General features: G+C 45.4%; 1 protein-coding gene across 2 annotated transcripts in view; it reads left to right on the forward strand.

Moving 5' to 3' along the window:
- The window catches only part of LOC116913456 (guanylate cyclase soluble subunit beta-2), a 68,866-nt gene that overhangs the window by 6,252 nt on the left and 50,084 nt on the right, over positions 1–12,530 (forward strand). The window contains exon 3 of one of the 2 annotated variants that reach the window (XM_032917657.1): positions 7,377–7,471. In XM_032917657.1, coding sequence (XP_032773548.1) covers positions 7,377–7,471 — 95 coding nt within the window. Of the gene's footprint in view, positions 1–7,376; positions 7,472–12,530 lie in introns of those variants that run through there. The other variant, XM_032917658.1, reaches the window with a different exon arrangement.

The raw sequence follows: 12,530 nt of genomic DNA on the forward strand, positions 1-12,530 counted from the left end.
CTGACCCCATCCGGTAGATTTTATTTTTTTTAAATTCTGTCATTTACATCTCCAAATAATCTTTCATTTGATTTCTGTAATCTCCCTGGCTCTACATCTTCCAGTGTTACAGACTGGGGCCTAAAGTTCTCAGAAATCACCTAGTTCTATAGAGAGAAATGAGTTAAAAACTGTGGAAGATGATTGACTTCCTCAGTTAATCAAGAACAGCTGAATTAAGATAATTAGGCACAGCTCTGCTGATTCAGTCCCCAGAGATTTTACATGACAATAGCCAATCCTGGTTAAGATGCAGAGAAATGGGAACTTGCCCGTTGGCACTGGCACTCTATGCAGCCCCATGAACCAAAAGCTACGGGAATGAGCACATGCTCTGACACTGGAAAAAAGCTAGTGACATACGATCTTTTCCTAAACCACACGTATGCACATACATGTGGAGGAAGTGATGGCAACACATCCTCTAGCCTAGGCCATGTCTCTGGGTGCAAGCAGAGGGCATCTCTGTGAACTCGCATTTGCTGACTGCCGTCGGTATGTCTGGTGCTGTGAAAAAACGCCACAGGGTTAATGAATCTAATAAATCACTCCCCCAGATGATGTCACCATCCGCAGAGACCTTACCTTACAGACCTGGAATGCAGAAAGCCGGCGTCACAGGTCTGCATCCCTCGGGGACACTGAGATCATTTGTCTTACTACACAATGGTCAGGCAGGAGTCACTTAAAGCTCTATGCCCCTCTATCTCCCTCTGGCTCTATCTATGCCTAGCATGGTCAGCCTCGGGAGGAAGATGAGAGAGAGCAGGCTCTTGAAGTCTGTGAGGTGCACACTGCAGTAGCTTGGAGAACCTCTCTGAGAAGCGATCATTGACATTCCCAGAAGTCACAGCACTTGCCTATGAGTCTGTATAGCGGTGGGCCCAGGGCTACAGTCACTGGAGGGTCAAAGGTCAGAAATATGATTTACAGTCTGCCTGGCCCCAGCACAGTACCTAACCACTCAGTGAATCAGGTGTTTCACCGTAAAAGAACGATCATTGCGTGTAGGCTGTGGGAGGTGTTAGGAGATGTGTAAGTCGGACACCCGAAAAGGTGCTCAGTCAGAAGCAAGCATTCAGCACTGCCACAGGAGGCATGGCTTGATGTCGCTTATTTTCCTGGGATCTGGAGGTGGAGGGACTGTGGAGCGTGTGTCCATGAACCACGTGTCCCCTTTTCCTGAATCTCTGATTCTGTATGGGAGAGGAATAACACACCTGTCTTCTGGAGTGGCGGAGACTGAGCGGAACAACACATTCTGAGGAATCTTGGAGGAACCCCACCGTTCTCCCCTCCTCCAAAGCACAGGTGTGGCAGGAAGCGACCACATTCAGCATTGTTAGAAACTGTTCTGCTGGCCCGCTTACTGTCGCCACGGCTCCTTCCTTGCCTTGATCTGGCTTCCTAAGACCAGCATGCGTCAATGGACTCCTCTCAGCCTGCTCTCCCTGGTGCTCAGTGTGGGCCACCATAGCCAGCAAGGGGCAAAGATGGATTTTTGGTCCATTGCTCTGTATCATCTCATTTCTCGTTTAGGATTCAGCTCAGCTGCCATTGTCAGTTCTGCCTAGGAAGAAGGAAAGGGTTTTGGAAATTGCTGAAAACAACCAGGGGTTTGCTGAGGTCTCAGAAGCAAGGTCCGTGTTTGACTCTACCTACAGCGGGCATCTGAGACGCCCTGTCTAAGGCAGGCCTTGCAACCTCTCTCCCATCATAAAGCTGTTGTATTGATAGCATGGCCACTGACTGGCACTCAGCTTGGCTGAACATCCCAAATTCAAGACAGAAGTGGGTTTTCATGTACGAAGATAACAGAAAGACTTTCCTTCTTTGGACCCTCGGTGTGACCTCACTAGAAGGCTCATGCCGGTTTTTTGTGTCATCTCCTGCTCTGTCGTCTGGATGGACTCCAAATGATAAAGGACATTAAGAGGATCGTGGGATAATTGGTTGATCGTCAACCTGCTTGTATTAAAAAAAGAATGTATAGCGCATGACTGAGGCATACTTTTGGGTATGTCTGTGAGGGTATCTCCAGAAAGGATTAATGGAGAGAAAACCCACCCTGAGTGTGATCAGTGCTGTGCCCTGAGCTAGAGGCAATGCTAGGAAGAAGCCTGCGGATGGAACTTCTTCATCCATCTCCCTCTGCTTCCTGATTGGCCCCCGTATGAGCAAGCTCCCATTTCCACGCCTTCCCCTGCCATGGCGGACTGCTGCCTCTCAGACTAGGATCAAGGGCAAGCTACATTGTGTTGGGCATCGGGTCACCGCAATGAGAAAGAAAAGTTCTAAGACAGTGCAGAAGCCTGCAGGGGGAGGATGAAGAAGCACCACCAGGAGCAGAGGACCTGGCAGGACAATAGTCAGGGATCATGTCACCTGGTTTTAGCGCTTTCGTTTCAGTGTGTCTACTTAATATGGGCATGTGGATATGCTCTTACGGTCAGAACTAACTAGACATTTACGTGATTGCCCTGGGAAAGCCAAGAGTAAGATATAGCCAATACGCTCAGCTATGAAACTAGATTCATTTAGGGAATACTATTAAAAAGAACTCCATAATACAGAAAACGCAGCTTATAAACACAAACTGAAACGAAGCCAAGATTATTTGCTGCGCCAAAGGATCTGCTTTGGGCTATGTTTAAATAACAAACTCCCTAGTGCTTTTAAGGCAGAATTTTTGCTGAAAGGGGAAAAAAAGCCATCAATTCCCATACAAAATTTAAGAAGAAATGATTAGGCAAAGTGAACTATGTCTCCAGACATTATGACATAGATTTTATTTTATATGAAATAATCAGAAACAGATGTGTGTCCTCCTCCACTTGCCTTGCTGATTTCCCTCTCATAGAGTCTAGATTTATAGGTTTTTAATTCTCAGTCACCCTTTTGTAACCTCCTGCCTTAAACCTCAACAGTAGAGGCGACTAATGGGCTGGGAAGAGTTGGACCTTCAGGGCGAGCTGCATCTCCTTGTTTTGCCCAGATTTCTCACCGGCTGAGCTAGGCCACTTTCTCCACTATGCCGGTGTGAGCTCACCCCCAAGCATGTGCTGAGCAGAGGTACAGGCTCTGGGCAGGGTAGTCACGAGAAGACACAGGGACTGAGCCAGGGAATGGATCCTAGTGTGAGGAACAGAAGGCAAACAAGCAAATAAATGAAGTTTCTGATTGCTCAGAGCCATGCAAACATAGAGCATTTGAAAGAAACCGAGGAAGATGCAGATTTCCCTGCGGTAGCTGTACGGTCTCTGCATAGACGTAATGTATGAACTGGCAAGAAGGAGTCAACCCTGGGTCATACACGTGTGTTGCTTCGGGAAGAGGGGACAACAAGTACAAAGGGCCTGGGGTGAGCTGAACTTGGTGGAAAACAACCAGACTGCAGTATCAAACTTGTGCTGCGTGACAGGAGGCAACAGTAGAGACCGGAGCATCCATGCATGTAGAAGGAAGGAAGACAATGAGTTTTCCTTCTAGTGGGCATGGCTTACAGAAGCCCCTGGGACTCTTCATACTCACCTGCAAGAGAGGAGGATAAATGGTCCTTGTGAGGTAATCACCAGAGAAGACTTCTCAGAGAAGACCTAAGCCAATAGAAAGTCTTTATTAACTGGTCAGTGACTACACTAGGTGTTCAAGATCCCAGTGCGGCCCCAAGCCTTTCTCAGGATGAGCTCATAAGCACAAAATCCACGTTCTCGGTTGACACACTTCAGTTAACAAGAGCAGTTAGCTTGAAACAGAACTATAGAAGTCAAAAGGGAAGGTTAATGTGTTTGGTCTTTTCCAGAACTTTGGACTTTGGACCAGGCCTTTGTTTTAGATTTGGCAAGTGAGTTTTGGCAGGTGGTGCTGTCTGTATGCTGAGTTTTACAGCCTGAATGGTACCTCTACCATGGTGTCAGTTGTGCTGAGGTCTCAGGACCTACTAAGGTCTGGGGTCCTGTTACAGTCCTCTCTTCATCCACTTAGGAATGCCCAAGGGCCTCATAGGTGAGGTAGTTAACATCTCTTGGGACTTCAGGGTTTTGCTTGTAAAAAAGATTATTAATATTCAGTATGTATTAGTAAATGTTGGAAATTAATATGGAGACAGTTATTCCTTGACCAGCCAGTTCCCCAAATAATCACACAGAGGCTTTTTACTTTTTACTTCAAAGCTTAGGCCTTTGCTAGGCATACTCTTGACTAGCTCATCTAAGTTGACCAAGTCCCATCCAGCCTGTCCAGCCACATGGCATGTTATGCCTTCCAGGCCAGTAGTCATGTCTGTCTCCCATCTGTCTCCCGGTGAAAGCCTTCTGCTTTTTTCTTCTCAGAATTCTTTCCTCCCTCCCAGGAAGTCCTGCCTATCTCTCTCTACGACTCAACCACAGGCATTGGCCTTTTATTGACCAACTAATCAGGGGAGCAAGGTTTACAAAAAAAAAGCAGATCTAGGGGTGCAGAATTTAGCATTTGAATACATAGCAGCACCAGACCAACCTCAACAAGGACCAGCCATCTACTTCGTGAGGTACAGTTTAAAGGGGCCAATTTATGTGCCCAGGGGACCCCAGGAACGAAGAAATAGAAGGCAGTGGGCTTTCTACACCCCTATGCAACATGTTCTTGCCTCTTTCTATGCCCCTCTTTTTTTCCCCCTAAACTTTCCTACATTCTCTCTAAACCAGTGGTTCTCAACCTTACTAATGCTGTGAGCCTCTAATATAGTCCCTCATGTTATGGTGAACCCTAACCATAAAATTATGTTCACTGCTATTTCATGGCGTTTCCTACTCTTATGAATTGCAATGTTAATATCTGAGTTTTCTGATGTTCTTAGGTGACCCCTGTGAAAGGGTTGATCATTCACCAAGGAATCACGACCCACAGGTTAAAAAACACTGCTTTAGACTCAAGTGGCCACCATTGTCAGGCTGGCTCGGGCTTCCTGTACCCATGTTCCTGGTGGCTGAGACAGACCCTTAATGGGTCATCCTTGGTTAGGAGTCAGGACAGACTTGGCAGGTCAGGGCCCTAAGCAGTGATAAGCACTGCTCCAAGACTGGCAGATGTTCCCTACACTAGAGACAAAGGCACAGAGAGTGGCAGGTGGCTGGGGATTCAGATGAAGTAGAATGGAAAATGGTCAAATGAACTGTAGGTGTCCAAATGGCTTTGGAGCCAAAGTCTATCAATTAGGGAAAGAGGTGAATCAGGATACAGGACTTCTCTCTAGATCTGAAGCTCTTAAAGAGGGGCTCATGGATATACTAGGGAGGGCCTCAGAGCTCTCTGAAGTCATCTGTTAAAGTATTCTGGTATCTATGTACATGGCTATCCAGGTATTTCTGGGAGAAAGGTGCACAGTACTCATCAGAATCCTCAAGACTTCTAAGACTTAAGTGCGTCCATAGCCCCTTCCTGTGCATCCTGGGAGGTGCCCAGTTAAACAGGAAGAATTTAAGCACTCCAACGTCTAACATAACAGACATCCTTTCAAACACACATGGTCCCTAACCTATTGTTGACACGAAAACATAGCTCTTACCTGAAAGCAACTAAGAAGTAGCTTATTCTGGAAGCCAAGTATGAGTGACCACTGTTCAGGTTACCCTGAAGATCATAACCTGGTGTAGTGACAGTCTCATCAGGTTTCTATAGTTACCAAAGGGAAAAAGTCATAACTCAAGGAACTTCACAAGTGCATTGGTAGGAACATCGGGTAGGCAGGTTAGTAGAGACATTGTTTTTTCCTTACAAAGATGCTGTGTTCTTCAGGGGAATTCACATAACAATTTAATCTTACCGTGGAACAGGCCTTACGTTATAACATTACTCAACTTTAGGCTAAGCAAAAGTTCTGAGTACATTTAAGCCAGGCTTGGCTAATCTGAGTTATGTCAAATGTATTTGGGATTTAATGATATCTTTCCATTCACAGTGCATTTATTGAGATTTTTTTCACCATCAAAAGTCAAGAAATGCCTTGTCTTATTTAGGTGTGATAGTTAACCTGACAAAGCCTCAAGTCATCCGAGAAAAGAGAACTAAGGGACTGCATAGATCAGACTGCTGTGGGTCTGTTGTTGGGGGGTTTATCTCGATTGTTAATTGACTTAAGAGGTCCAGCCCACTGCAGACAGCATCATTCCCTACCCAGGCTATCTGAACATGTTATCTTAGCCTGAGCCTGTGACAGAGCCAGTGTGCAACATTCCTTCATGGTTCCTGCCCCCATCTTCCTCCTTCAGTTCCTGCCCTGACATCAATGTGGCCAGAGCATTTTGGGTGGGGAATCCAGTTTCCAAAACATTGTATCAACACATTTGAGTGTGTAGGAAAATGTAAAGGCATAGCTCATTTTATATTACTATATGTAAAGTAGAATACACACATACCACACACACACACATACCACACACACACACACACCAAACACACACACACACACTACACACACCAAACACAACACATACACACACACAACACACACACATACACACACACACACGCAACACACACACACACACACACACACACACACACACACACACACACACACACTGGTACAGCATGATAGCAAGTTCAAGGTCTGTGGGAACTACAGACAGAGTTCAAGGTCACCATAACAAGTTAGTGGTGCCTTGCCTCATAATGAGGGTGATCCCAGACTCAGTCCTCAGCAACAAGAAAGAGGGGATATCTTGTATTTCTTCTCTGTAATGATCTTACAGTATCCACTGAATGTGAAATTTTCATTACATTTTTATAGCAAGCTTTTGGTCCTTTCTCTGTACTTTGATTTATGCAGAAATGCAAATGATCGTGTGTGGCCGAAGTTTGAAGAGTGTGTAAGTGGAAACAGAGTAAATACACGGTGAATGCAAACCTAACCTGTAGTGTGTTAGCATCTAAGGAAGCCCAGTACAGAAAGAGCAGAGCATGGAACTAAACAGAAGTGTAAGCAACAGACTTATTCAGAAGAATGAATAGTAAAATTTAAGGCTGATGGCTAACAAAAATGCCCGAACCAGAGTTCTTTACTCTTAGTCTAACTCAGTGTCTGTCTGGCCAGACTTTGTCTCCCCTCACATGGGCAGTGACAGCAGGGAGGGGTGGTGACTGTAACCTCAGGCAGCAGTAACCCTCCTCCCGCCTTCCATAAGGGAGTGTTGGAACTGTATCGTCTAAATTAGGGTCTTGCCTGTCATGTTCTGGTTCATAAGTCCCTGTGGTACAAGTGGAGAGACCACCTCAACAAAGTGGAGAGCACCCCATTTCACACGGGGATTGCTCAATCCAGTGACTAAATGCCCAACTGCACTCGATGTATCTTTCAGGGCTTCTGCAGAAGTGCAAGATGTCTTCATGACCTACACCGTGTATGATGACATCATCACCATTAAGCTCATCCAAGAAGCCTGCAAGGTTCTGGGTAAGTCCAAAAAGGCTTGTTTGGGTTTCGTAAGTTTGCCAGAAAAGCAAAAAACCACAGCTAATTCTTCTCACTCACAGTTGTTCTATGATGTTGCTGTAGACAATGAAGTAGATTTTGGCTCCTAGAGGAAATAGCTCAGTTCACGGGTCTCTAGTTACAATCTGTGACAGGCAATCAATGTGTAATGTCACTTTTGTGGGCTTCTGTTTACACACACACACACACACACACACACACAATTTGCTGTCTTGTTGGGTCTTGTTTTGTGGGGTCCTGTCGAGCAGGAAACAGCCTTTGATCATATTTCTGTTCTCTGCTAAAGGGAACATTCTAGAGCTTAACAGGAGGACTCAGTTCTATCCTATCAGCTGTTTGACTTTATAGAATTCCCTTGAGAGGAGAGTCTTCTCCTCAGGAAAGAGCAGTATACCCCAGGAGAAGCCAGTGTAGCCGTGAGGCAGCATGCAGCATGCTCAGTGGCTTCAGCAAATGTGATTGAATGTTGCTGGACCTGAGAGGCAGGCTAAATGTCTGAATGACGTTCCTTAAAATTAGAGACAGGCTTTGCTCTTCACTTCAAATGGCTGTGGATAAAATTAATAACAATCTCTGAGTCCTTTGGCCAGTAGTCAGTAAACTGTCTGCAATGTAGCTCACAGGCCAAATCTGGGACCTTATCCGGTTTTGTAAATGAGGTTTTATCGAAACACAGCCATGCCCATTTGTTTACATGTTGTCTATATGTCTTTTGTGGTATATTGTTAAAATTGAGTTGGCCCAATGGAATCTGTTACACATTGTGATGCTTACACACACACACACACACTCACACACACACACACACCCACCCACCCCAATTTCCACCCCAAATGTTCCACAAATTTTTTAGAGAAAAGGTCTGTCATTTCATAGTCCAGAGAACCCATCACCAATAAATACCTTGTTTCTGAAGGATATTTGTCTGTCTGTCTGTCTGTCTATCTATCTATCTATCTATCTATCTATCTATCTATCTATCTATCTATCTATCTATCTATCCATCCATCCATCCATCTATGATTCTGAGCTAAGAGCTGCTATGGACTGAACTGTGTCATGACAAAGGTCAGGTCTTGAGATGTTGTCTGCCAGGGTATTTAGAAAATAGCTAGGCTTAGATGTGAAGTGTCCCTCTAAGAATTGACACGAGAGACTCACCCTGTCTCTTCTCTCACATGAGGGGAGGGCAGAGATAAAGTTCTGTGGTTAAAGCCATGCCTGTGCCATGCTGTTACAAAATGCCCTCACAGACAAAAATCTCTTAACGAGTATCTAGATCTTTAGAATGTTAAAGAATATTTGCCCTGTGAATTTGGTAACCACACTGTAGATCACTTGGCTTCTGCGTATTCCAGTGATGATGCTATAGTTCACTTGGACTGTGGAGTTTTGATAATGTGGTGGCAGTTTCAGTGGCAGATGCCATCATACATCTGTTCTGGCCCTGTTTCCAACCCAAACAACACATTTAGAGGTAGCAACAAATTTGTAGGTCCATTGTGGACATGACTATGTTCCTACCCAAAGCTACCCTCTACCACAATGAGTTCTCTCTGACTCACTTCGAACTATCAAACATTATTTTTTCTCTTTCTTATCTCTAGAGAATCCTAATTTAGGTCATATTTCAAAAGAAAGATAACCATGATAGGTACAGTCCACAAGTAAAACATTGGGATTGTGAAATCTCAATACACAGGGAGCTTAGGGAGTAAATTACTTTCTGTACAAAGGTGAGCACTTGAATTCAGATCCCTCGAACTTTGGCATAGGCTGGCACGGCCACATGAGGCTCTAATCCCAGTGCTGGGGAGAGACTGGGGGGAGGTTTACACAGTCAGATCCTAGGCTCCACTGACCAACCTATCTGGTCAAAGATGCCCAGGTTTAGTGAGAGACCTTTGGCCTTCGCATTCATGGGTATACAAATACATGCACACCTGTTGCTGAACACACATAACTCTCCTCAAATTGTCCTGGTGGTGGCGATACATTCCTCACTCCCACCCCAATGTTCTGGGTCCCTCAATGAAAGACACACACCAATGGTTGGTCCACTTCCAAACCTCCACATGGCCAACACGGTGCTCTCTAATATTCCTTACTCATCGCTTACTAAAACCTATAGTCTATCTCGGCTGACCCAGACCCAGACCTGCAGCCTTCCTGGGCCAAGATCCCCAACTTTTACTTGATGGCACCTCTCAAGCCTGGTGTGTCCTTCTTCCTCCCCAGCATGGTGGCCATCAGCAATTTTATTTACTAATCAAAACCAACTGGGAAGGACCCTCAGTGTCTTACTTGTGGATGTGTGGATTCTCTTGCAAGTTTGGGGACCCAATTAACATAATGCAAGCATTAGACTGAATCCATAACACATACCCCTACTCCCTCTCCCTCTCTGCCTCTGTCTCTCCTTTTCTCTTTCTTCCTCTCCAAAATAAACACAAGTGATTTGGAATCATGGTGCTTTGGGAAGCTTGCAATTTCTCCGTATTTGTACAACTGCCATGAGAGAGGGAGGCCCAGCCAGGACATGCATTTTCATGTTTAATAAATTATGCTGGTCAGTTGAGACTGGCTCCGTCCTTTGACAAAGAGAAAAACATGTTTCATCACCACGAAGCCAGTGCTGTGCCTTCCAAGTGGCCTCTAGGAAGTCATTCCCCTCCGTGTTTAAATCGATTTTTGGGACTCTTCCACAACTCTGTGAACTGCATAACTCTGCTTTCTAATTAGCATAATCAGAATGGGACCAGATGGCAGGTTGAGCATTGGACAAGCAATCGTTCTGTGTCAGCGTAAGTGCCTACTTAGGTTATTAGTACGGAGTTATTAGTGACCTGAAGTAAAGACACCCACAACAACCCCCACCAGGCACTTGGCACAGCTGTGCCTGTCTAGACATTGCCTGCTAAGAAACCCAGAGTAAAATGCATTTCAACAGTGAGCCATCAGAAAATGTCAACAGCCCTTCTCTGCACTTAACTTCAAAATAAGAGCACCAATGAGAAACCTGAGATTAAAAATGCACAGTGCCAGAATACAGACCTGCAGGCTAGAATACACAGCCAACAGAAAATGGAGACCTAAACTAGGGTCTCAACAGCCCAAGAGCAGTGCAGAATCTCTCAGGCTGGAGGACGCATTGACGCTGTCCCAGTGTGTATTTAGAAATCAGACAAAGGTGGACTAGCCTTCAGCTCTATGTCCCCTAAGGATGAACCGAATGTCATCCTCTTTGGTAAAGTAGCAGTGACACTTGTGGCATCGGAGATTGTACTAGAGATCAAATCGAATAATGAAGCTAAGTGGATACTTGGCAAAATGGATTCTTCTTCTCCACCTCCACCAACCCCCAGGAGCCACTTGCCCTATGCTCTGGGCCCTGGTGAGGCTCACATCTCTACTTGCCAACAACGGATGAGGACCAGGCAGGTATACGTCTTCCAGATTCAGTCCAATTGCTTTCTCCCTGCAGAGATGTCCACCCTGATCCCTTCAGCTGTTTCTCAGGGCTTCTTTCTCAGTGTCCAAATAAACTTACGGTCACATCTATAAACCAGCCCTCTCTGCAGAGCAAGTCTCAGTGTCTACAGCTATGTCTCCTTTTCCCGTTCACCAAACTCTTCCTCACATTTTAGTTCAAGCCTGAGCTGAGTGATAACCTTCTAGGAGAATACATCATTTTTGAACTGTTTTTTAATGAATTCATTGAGAATTTTATGCATATATTTTGGCCTCATTTGCCCTTACTCTTTCCCCCAACTCCTCCCAGACTACCCTCATCTCTCTACCCATCCCCAAACTCATTTTCATTTATTCTGTTTTTAAAACAAGCCATTAAGTCCAATGTGTGTCATTCATACACTCCTAGGTGTGTGGCCACCCCCTGGAGCATGGTAGACTTACCAAGAGCCACCCGGCTAAAGAAAACTGACTCTCCCTCCCCCACAAACCATCGACTGTGCATGGCTCCTCAGCTAGGGGTGGGGGCTCATGAACCCCTTTCCTTCTCTATGTCTTGATCTTGTGGAAGGCAGCAAGACTGCTCTGAGATGGCGAGCACAGCATCCATAAGATGCTGTTTTGTCCTGGTCCTCCCTCAGCTCTGCCTCTCTTCCCAGATGGCCCTGAGCCTTGTGTATGACAGGTGTGGTACAGATGTCTCAGCTTGGAGCCAAGCACTCCGATGACACTTACTCTGCACTTTGGCCAGTCTTGAGTTTCTGCATTACCCGCTGTCTACCTCTTAGAGAAACAAGAAGAGTAATTCTATGAACGGCTTTTCTCAGACAACTGATGCTTCCCACTGCAAATAAAGCTCTGGCCTTGACTGGAGACTTTCGTGAGTTGTAGAGCAGTTCCCTGTCCTGCAGCTCTCTTCATGATTCTCTGGGTGACCCCTGGGGACAGTCATAAGGAATAGCTCCTGATACATCTACCTTGGATGATGAGATTTGGGTAGAGGTCAAGAGAAATACAGTTCTAAGCCTGCTCTTTTTTGAGGAGATAAAGTCCAAGTGGCAGTGGTTTCCTTGAAGCCCTCACGCAGACTTCAGCAGGTGGCCTAGATCCCCCTAGCCCTGGACAGTCCACCTCTGTTCCCCGATTCCCACAGCAGTGACCCTGCAAGAATTAAACACTCCTGGGTAGCACAGAAGAGCTAAGCTTGTTAAAGCAGATTGCTCAAGTGTATACAGCATCCAGTTTAAGATCCCATTGGAAGACTCCATACCTCTCCCAGGAAGACAAGCATAGATGCTTCATATCCATTATTTTCCTGTTAACAAAGAAATTTGTCATCCAGATAAAAAGCTTTTTAGTAGAAACTTAATACATCCACAAAAGCAGAGAGACCTGTAGACTGAAGCCTACATGGTTTTTACCCAATTCTGCTAATTATATGATTTTGCCAGTCTTATTTCGTGACTGCGTCCCTCTACCCCTTTCTGGTTTTGTTTACGCTGGAGTGCCCTACTTGGGTTTCCTATAAGTTCACTCATAAATATTTCAC

This window comes from Rattus rattus, chromosome 12 (assembly GCF_011064425.1).
Source record: "Rattus rattus isolate New Zealand chromosome 12, Rrattus_CSIRO_v1, whole genome shotgun sequence".
Taxonomy (NCBI): Eukaryota; Metazoa; Chordata; class Mammalia; order Rodentia; family Muridae; genus Rattus; species Rattus rattus.